At 39.1% G+C, this 9,427-nt stretch overlaps 1 protein-coding gene across 3 annotated transcripts in view; it reads right to left on the reverse strand.

Moving 5' to 3' along the window:
- Positions 1–214: 214 nt before the first annotated feature.
- The window catches only part of plod1a (procollagen-lysine, 2-oxoglutarate 5-dioxygenase 1a), a 15,178-nt gene continuing 5,965 nt past the window's right edge, over positions 215–9,427 (reverse strand). For 2 of the 3 annotated variants that reach the window (XM_025059249.1, XM_025059251.1), the window contains 14 exons: positions 9,071–9,134; positions 7,714–7,811; positions 7,434–7,535; positions 7,162–7,293; positions 6,958–7,079; positions 6,722–6,826; positions 6,363–6,488; positions 5,929–6,070; positions 5,174–5,287; positions 4,999–5,064; positions 4,800–4,904; positions 4,315–4,461; positions 2,454–2,579; positions 215–1,071 (listed from right to left, as the gene is read on the reverse strand). In XM_025059249.1, the coding sequence (XP_024915017.1) occupies positions 916–1,071; positions 2,454–2,579; positions 4,315–4,461; positions 4,800–4,904; positions 4,999–5,064; positions 5,174–5,287; positions 5,929–6,070; positions 6,363–6,488; positions 6,722–6,826; positions 6,958–7,079; positions 7,162–7,293; positions 7,434–7,535; positions 7,714–7,811; positions 9,071–9,134 (1,605 nt within the window). In that variant the 3' untranslated portion in view covers positions 215–915. Of the gene's footprint in view, positions 1,072–2,453; positions 2,580–2,869; positions 2,996–4,314; positions 4,462–4,799; positions 4,905–4,998; positions 5,065–5,173; positions 5,288–5,928; positions 6,071–6,362; positions 6,489–6,721; positions 6,827–6,957; positions 7,080–7,161; positions 7,294–7,433; positions 7,536–7,713; positions 7,812–9,070; positions 9,135–9,427 lie in introns of all 3 variants that reach the window. The other variant, XM_025059250.1, reaches the window with a different exon arrangement.

Genomic DNA, 9,427 nt, shown 5'->3' on the forward strand with positions numbered 1-9,427 from the left:
TGACCAGAAACATCATGCTTAATTAGGGTTTTGCGAAACAACTTTCTAAGAAATGCTCTAATTTGAAGGGAAACATGCAGAAAAGACAATTTTGAAAATAATCATTATTTTTCAACATCTGACCAAGACTGACAAGCTAAATTAGGATTATGCTGAAAAATTTAAAGAAAAAAAAAATCAAAATGTTTTAAAAAGAATTCGCAAAATGCTCTGATTTGATGAGAAACATCAGCAACTATTTATTTGGATTTATTGTTTTATTTAAAGCACAACAATGGAGACAAATGACCGTTACTTCAAATATGTTTTGCTTTAAAACTGAACTGACTGTAATTAGTGTCTATGGAAGAAGACTATTACAGGTCATAACGGCAGTGAGACTGAAATATATGTTCTGTATAAAACATGTAGTTTGAGTTTGAACAAATCAAATACAAAAATAAATAACAGGCTTTGGAGTGACTCAGTTCAACAAAGAACCACAACTGGGAGAGAGACGGATTAGCAAACAAGCACTTTTTGAACTTTAAGAAGATTTTAAAAGTCACACGTTTTCACAAACCTTTTTTAGAAATGTGTAATGTAGTCCTGGTGATTTCCTGAGGCACATCATAACACATAAGACACCACACAGTCAGAACAGACCCAGGCTTAAGACCAAAAAGGCTGCTCTGTATTTTATAATTTAGTTGAAAATAGTCATAGGCTCTGTAGGAGATCAAGGTTTTTTTCTGGTAAAAAAAAATGCTGGGATGTTTTTGGGTCTTCAACAGCCATTTTGGTCAGGCTATTGTAAGCTCACAGTCACCACGAGAGATATAATTCTATAGGTAGAGCAGTTTCTGGCTTTTATGTCTCTCTTGAATTCCTCTTTGGTCTGGACTCACCAGTGCAGGTGTCGCCATCTTTGGGAGCTCAAGGGTCCACAAAAGACACTGCAATGTAACGGACGCCAGAGGTGGTTGGGAGGCCTTCGTGGTAGTGGGTGAGGCGGCCAGGGTGCATGAGGGCCCAGCCTTTCCTAGGAGCTTCGACGGCGCAGTCATAACGGAGGAACCTGCATCCACCACCCTGTAGCAACAGCGCCACATATTAACAGGTTTTTATTAACACAGGCAGCAGATCATGGTGTACTGGTGGTCAGGTTTTATTCTGCATTTTTGTGATTATACATGTGGAGATGTTGCTGCTCTGGTAGACGGATTAAAATATTTACAGAGTTAGAGTATTTATTTTATAATAGTGTGTTATTGCACTTTTCTCTACCTAATCTAAAACTCTCCTTCATCCTACCTTTCTGCCTCACTCCCTTTCCCCCCTATTCCTTACTCTCTACCTTATTCCACTGAAAAAAAAGCAGTAAAGCAACACCACAGATGCCAAGTACTGAAAAAACCCTACTATTCCACTTCTTTACCCTTCCTATCTGACTTACTATCTCCCCCATAGTTCCTGTGCAATGACAACAAAGGTCTTTCAATTTTATTCTATCAATAACATATACATATATTTTTAACAGTCACTTCAAACAAGTAAAAACCACATACAGAGCGAAGATCAAATATTACTATTGTTTATAAAAACAATATTATTTAAATGTAACATCAGAGCTCCACACAGCAGCAGCTGTTGTTTCTCACTTCCAGTCAATGTTGTAAACACTGTAGATGCAGGGAAACAACAGGGATGCAACTGTAAGCACCAAGGCTTCTGGCTTCAGCTGCAACATGTCATGCAAAGAGGACAAGACTGATGTGAAAACACAAGATGTGGAAAGTTTCAAATGATGAGGAAATGGAGACGAGCGCCATGCCAGGCGTATGACGGCATTTCTTGCTCAACCACGTCACACAAGCCTTGATGTCCGCGTCATGCTTGTCTGGACCTTTGTTTGACACCGAGTGTCACTGGCTACCAATTCAATTAAATCACCCTCCAACCTCGTCATGCACATATATAATTTATTTTAATTAATTGTCATTTTAAATCTATCATTTTTCACAGCTCCAATGGAGAATGTTATTGGAATTATTGACGTCTAAAGGCCTTTAATCTTTAAATTAGTAATGATTCACTCGTGATTGAATCTCTCAGAGTGGATGTGAATCTTCTTTTTTCAGTTAATCCATCCTGGGTTTTACATCATGAATCACCTGCCGACATCTTAGCATCTCCAGACTTCAGTCTCTCCACAGCACGTGTCCAAACTAGCTCTAACTTGATTTCTAAACTGCCATTATTCATTCATACAGCTCTGCTCATCTGGTCCCTAAGTATCAGCACCAGTTCTTCTTCAACTTTTTTCCATTCCTTAGGCATCAAACTCTCTCCAAGACTGTGTTCAACAATCCTGCTCATACAGGATCTAGGTCTAACAGCTTGAATGTGAGTCCAGATCAACAATGGTGTGTGTTACTCAGCTATACTGACCACAGTTGTACAGCTACACTCACCTGGTAATCAACGCCCACTTGATTCAGTGCAAGGTTTATAGTGAATGTGGAGGCGTCATGGTGTGGCCTCAAAGAGGGCTGCTCATCTGGTTTATACCTAACTACAAAGGCCAAGTCAAACTGAGCCTGCAAACACACAGACACACACAGAGAGGAGTCATGCAAGCATTCACAAAGACATCGAGTGTGTGGACACACTCCTCACGTATGCGCCCCTTCGCAGCTCCTGCTCTGTTAAAGACAAGCATCAGCTTGGTTCCTATCCCAGCATTCACTTCCAGGAAGAAGAGTAGAGAAGCAGAGATATAGAGACAGAGAGACGCAGACAACCTGCATCTGCATCATCATCAACATCCTCATCTTCATCTTCATGTCCCGCAGCTCCATTTACCAGCCGTCACCTGTTCTCCATTTACCTGGTAGTCAATGTCTTTGCTGTTGAGAGCAATGTTAATAGTGAATGTGGAGGCGTCATGGTGAGGCTCGAGCAGCGGCTGCTCGTCAGGTTTATACCTCACCACGAAGTTCAAGGGAGTGGAACACTGATGAGAGAAGACATGGTGGTCAGCAGTACACACAGAGGCAACAGCAGGGACCGATCGAAGAGATAGACAAAACACCTGACTTTACACTTTTAACATTTTTAAAAGTCCGTCTTGTTGTTGAGGCTAAACAAGAGGTAGAAATTGCTAAAAACTGTGAACTTGAATATTAAACATAAAAACCTGAAATATTTCAGCCAAAAACATGTTTGCCATCTCTATTTTCCATCACTGCTACACAGTCTTCTGTAACCTTCATTTTTAGATCCTGACGAAACGTAGGACGTATCCTTGCTTACACCATCTTTCCAGTATTAAAGGCCTATTGTTTAATTGAATTCCAATTTGATGCCATTTTCAAAACTAACACATCCACTTGGAGATAGTATATTTTAAATATGGCAATAATGTTAGCAGATGTTGACGTTAGTCTTCAACTGTAAGGCTTTACAGTGTCGTTCTGAAGCAGATACAGTAAACAAAATATATAAGGTAAACAAATATACTGTATTATAATTGGGTGTTTCCAATTCCTTGCTACTAAGATTACCACATAGAGAATACCTGTAAACAGGAAGAAATGACTTTTTGAACATCAACATTTCTCAGGAAGCAAATTATATGAATGATCTCAGCGCCTGGAGATTAAAGACCAACATGCACTGCAAGATTACCACCCACGTGAACAGGGAAACAGAAAACTCTAGTGTTATCATACACATTTACATTCATCACCGGGAGTCACCTCATGTCATCAATGGTTTTGTTTTGAAGTGGACATGTGCAAAGACCACCCATTCTTTAAACCATTAAATATGTCATCTAATGACATAGGCTGCGGGCCGTGTAAAACTTGACCACAGTTCGCAATTGGCCCCTGGGCCAGACTTTGAACGTGCCTGACTGTAACTTAGTCTTAGTCCAGATTAAGTCAAAAGGACTTTAATTTTTAATTTAAGTTTTCAAAAATATTCCAGTCTCATTTTTATGACAAATAACAACAAATTATTAAGTATGATTACTCATTTACTAATACATAGATGTAACAGTATTAAAATTTGACAAGAGGCTATGACAAATATAATTTCATATTTTAGTTATAGTTTTACGACATATTTTACGTCCTCAGGTGTATTTATTTGTAGCATTAATTCCATATGTATTTGTTTCATATTCCGTCTGTACCTGTCCTACGTGCCTGATCTTTACAGTAAAAAGTAAAAACTAAGGAGACAAGATAAACCAGAGTGAGTCATTGTCAGAAACAACCATGTCAGCTAGCTTAATGTTCAGACTGGGTGGAGAGTTCAACCCCTTACCTTGGTGTAATAACCAGGAAACATTTTCTCTGTTATTGGTGCAATGTACTCCAGTAAGAATTTATGCCATTCCCTTTCAAAGTTGATTTGATTCATGTGGATATCGATAGTGGGCACGTTCTCGTAGCCACCTTGGATTCTGGTGTCCTGAAAACAACAACAAAAAAACCTTATTAAATTTTTCATCTTCTACTACTTAATAATCCTAGTTTACAGGTGAACTGAGGCTAGTCTTAGCAGTCACCAAGTGAGGGCAGAACACATCCTTGGTAGTTCAGTCCCACACAGGGTCACACTCATACCCGTGGTTAATTTAGAGAGACCACAAGAGGTTTTTGGTAGGACACCAGACTCAAAATAGCATTTTTTGTGATTAGGACCTGGAAAATGTCCTGACAAGGACAATGTGTCCCCACAAGTATAGCTAAACAAACACCAGACAGGTGGTTGCACACACACACACACACACACACACATCATCATACCACATTGGCACCTCCAGACCACTGCCCAAAGTTTTCCATCTCCTCCACCATGTGGTTACAGGCAACATCGGTGAATATAGGGAACCAGTAAACATCAGGACAGGGCTGATGGACAGGAGACACGGAACAAAGTCAGTAGAGGTTTTCCTGTCTGTACTGAGGACGTTATTTGGTGTAACGTGTGAATGTGAGAACTCACAGTTTCTATCAGCTTGTTTTTCTCAATGTGTGTGTAGTTCTCATGAATGTAGCGTTCCTCCCAGTCCTGGAATGAACACACACCTGTTGTTTGATTTCTGACACTGCCATAAACAGAGGCATCATGACCAGAGCTTGTCTGGCTGAAGGACAGACATAGAGACAGAGTCACTCACCAGTGGGTTTTCAAAGATCTGCCACAGGTCATTGTGAAGGTGCTTGGTCTGATAGTTCTCAGTCGACAGGATTCGACCAAATGTTTGCATGTTGGTTACAAACATAAAGATTCCCTGGAGAGAAAAATCCACATAATTAGATAAGAAATGATATTTGGCAACAACAAGTGCACAAAGTAAAACAACATATAAGATCAACTTAAATGTACTTAAAAATTTACACAATGATTTTGTTCTAAACATAACTGTTTTTTGGGTGTTACATGGGTTGAACATGTAACTATAGATACAAAGTAGATTCCTTCTCTGTGTTCATTTTGACAGGCAATTTCGACTAAGTCTCTGACTTAACTGTAACTTAGTCTTAGTCCAGATTAAGTCAAAAGGACTTTAATTTTTAATTTAAGTTTTCAAAAATATTTCAGTCTAATTTTTATGACTGATAAGATTACAACAAATTATTAAGTATGATTACTCATTTACTAATACATAGATATAATAGTATTAAAATTTGACAAGAGGCTATGACAAATATAATTTCATATTTTAGTTATAGTTTTACAACATATTTTACGTCCTCAGGTGTATTTATTTGTAGCATTAATTCCATATGTATTTGTTTCATATTCCGTCTGTACCTGTCCTACTGAATAGGTGTCAGTCATTTATTCTCTCTCTATTTAGATGTCGCACCTCCAAACAAACAAACATAGCTCTGATTGGCTCATGTAACAAGGATACGGTTTCTTCCCCACCTTGTTGCGTGCGTTATGACAGTACGCCATGTCTGGGTCCAAGATGTGTGAGTCGAAGAGCTCGTATTCTTTCAGGTCTGATCTCAGGAGACTTGCCTTCACCAAGTACACATTAGTCACATATGGGACGTTCCACACACCCCTGAACACCAACACAGTTGTAGGTTACCATTAGACACACACACTACACCTAACATGCAACAAATGGATACATGTTTGATCACAAGTTGACTGTAGTTAAAGTAACACCACGACAACACTCAATGTATTTCTTGTGTGAATTAAAACAGCTCTTTGGATCACATGTAATGAGTGACATTGTTATTATTAATAATAATAATAATAATAATAATACAGTATGTTGATCTTTCTTTCAACCTTCATGTCATTCCAACTGTTTGTTGAATTTGAAGAACAAAATTTCTGCAGCTTACACTCTGCGTCCTTGAACAATGTCCACGTAGTCCTCAGACCTGGCGTAGTAACCCTCAGCACTGAGCGCTCCCCAGAAGTTGCTCCACAGACGACCAACTCGAGTTATCATCGGTGCCACAATGGGCCTACACAGGAAGAAAGTCAGACTTTCAATCACATTGGCCGAAAAAAAACTGAAAGTATTGTTGCAAAAGCATTTCAAGATGAGCAAGAAGAAAAAGCAATGTGTGAGAAGTAGAATTATTTTTTCCAAATATCAAAATAGCATACAATTCAATCATAATTAATAAATAATATTAATTAATTAATTAATAAAACACCAAAATGGCTGACATATTATACTCATATATTTACTCACAGGTTTTGTTCGATAAGTATTTTCAGCGTGTTCTCGTTCTTGAGGACCACTTCAATGTCTATGCTGAAGAAGTATTCGCAGTCATGGTCCTTACGGCACATGTCGCTGAAAGTAGACAAAGACACATTGATCCACATGGTCAGTAAAGTCCACATCCTTAAATGTACAGACGAGGTACACTTGTCATCGTTTATTTAAGTCATTAACACAAAGCATTCTCTGAAAATCCAACTCACAAGGCCAAGTTGCGTGAGGCAGCTTCCTTCATTTCCTCCTCTGGACTAAAGACACGGACATCCTGATACAGACTCCCATGATCCCGTAGGAAGGAGCTCACGTGACTTTCGTGATGAGGCTCCTGGAAGAAGGAGGGAAGACATACAATTGAAAATGTAGTTTTCTGCCAACTTTAAAACTGAAAAAGTATGACGCAGATTTACTTGGTTGAAGATGATGAGTTTTAGCCTGTTCTTGGGATACTGCAACTTCAGTAGGCGTTCAAAGAAAACTGTGACGAATGGAGTGGGCTGTCGGATGAAGATGCCTATTACCACTAGAGGGTATTCACTCTCCTGTGGGGTAAGAAATATCACACAGGCAGAAAACCATCTGTGTAAGCTTTAGCAAAAATCAATGGAAAGTGCCAGAACATTTAGATTTAGTTGAAGAACTGTTTATTGTCATCAATCACAAAAAAGATCTGGGACCAAACCTTTAAAGCGGTGAGAGGCCTGAGATCCTCATTGCAAACTGTGCATCCTGTCTCAAACGTCCACGTGTTGGGGATGTAGTTTCCAAGATAGTTGAGCTGCAGCTGTCAAAACAACAGCAACATAATGATCATATCTCAGATATCTGAGATACTGTATCTCAAAGTGAGACTCTGTATACAAAAGGGATCAAAATAAACTCAAAGTTCACTGAAAAGCCAACAGCACAATAGTCATTTTTACAAAGGAGACGCTCCAGAGAAAGTTTGGAAACAACAATACCTTGGTCGGTCCGTTCCCATGGATGATGACGGGCAGAGTATCATAGAGTACATTTCTGGCTCGTACATGACTATCCTCAAATTTCAGCACCACCTCATCTGGAAAAACACAAACACAGTTCTGTCCCTCAGTTCTGGCGTTGTATTTGTAGCTATTCTCAGACTGGTAAATTATTGGCTGTTTGATAATGATGGATATTTTTTCCTTGATTATACCATTCCTTTTTAGCAAATACTACCTTCAGTTGGTGTTTGATCTGTCATATTTTTTTTGACTTAGCAAACCATTCAATCAGCCTCACTGTCAGCTTACAGCACACGGGAGTTATTGGTTTTTGCAGCTGCAGTGATTCATGTATCTATCTCACAAGCTTCAATCAGATTTACCGACATAGTTCTGAGTTAACAATGGAGGCAACAATGGACCAGCAGCACCTTGGTCCTGACAGGCTAAAGTTGTTTCTGGCTAAACTCTGGACAACTGAATTTCTGTCTTGTAGGCTAATATGATTCAGAAAACATATAAAGCTGTGAGATCATGATGATGCTTATTTCAGTTATAAAAAAAGTCAAAGCATATACATCAATCAGACCCAACATGTACCACATTTAGAGGTTTCCGTTTTATGTCTGGTTATGCAATGTAAAGATGATGGCTTGTCTTGACAACAATCTGTTGGTAATAAAAAAAAGTCCTCACAGAGTGAGGATTTGTGGTATGAGTTTGTCCTCGGGGAAACCATTAATGCCTGGGACACTCTCTGTGTCTCTCTGTGAGCTTTGGCACATCCGTCTCACAGACGACTTACAAATTCCTTTCTGAGAGGAAAAAAAATCCTGCAGAAAGAGAGCTTAGAGCTTGGCTCATGTTTAAACATGCAGCTGCACCCACAGTACCTACACAGATGACGTATCAGCCATTTCACTCCATTTAACTATACTATGTACATGCTTCGTAGTGATGCACAAATGTAAATACAGGGTGTCCCACAAAAAGAACCGCAGATGTCCGACAACCTCTCTCGTATTAGTGGGATTTTCCATTGGAAGTAGGACAAGGTATCAAACAAAGGTAGGCCAGTGTATTCGATACTTCTTTGTTGGGTATTTGATATTATCAGTGCGGGAAATAAAATCCCAGCTTAAACAAGACAAAATTCAAGGTACACATTTTTTTAACAGCAGTATCTCACATGACCCACATGTTCAGAAAGATTTGGTTTCAGGAAAGTTTTCTAATTAATGTTAAAAAACTAGTTCTCTAGCATTTCTTAAACAGCAGCAGAAAATGTACCTTGTTAAAAGCAGACACTACAGTACTTTAGTTCACGTTCTGTTCCTTTCAGTGCTGTACTCACCAAGGGCTCCGTGCAGGTTCTGGAACAGTCTGCATTTAGAGTCCAGTGTGATGTTTATAGATTTCTAAAACAAGGATACAATTTTGAATGTTACAATCCTCACCCCACAAAACATAGCACAAACAAAGGGTCTCACTGTACTGCCTATCAATGGTTCTTTTAAATCACCGTCTACACAATCTTCTGTGTGATCTGCAAGAAGGTCTAAGGAACCACTTGTCTCAGCCTGTGTCATATTTCTACCACAACAGAAAATATTATTACATTTCAAACCTGATCATTTGCTAGTGAATCAGTATCAGTGTGAGCTCTTCTCTCACACTGACGCTGCTTTTATCCACAGGTGTCAACTCAGCA

The sequence above is a fragment of the Cynoglossus semilaevis genome, chromosome 10, assembly GCF_000523025.1.
Source record: "Cynoglossus semilaevis isolate Cse_v1.0 chromosome 10, Cse_v1.0, whole genome shotgun sequence".
Lineage (NCBI taxonomy): Eukaryota > Metazoa > Chordata > Actinopteri > Pleuronectiformes > Cynoglossidae > Cynoglossus > Cynoglossus semilaevis.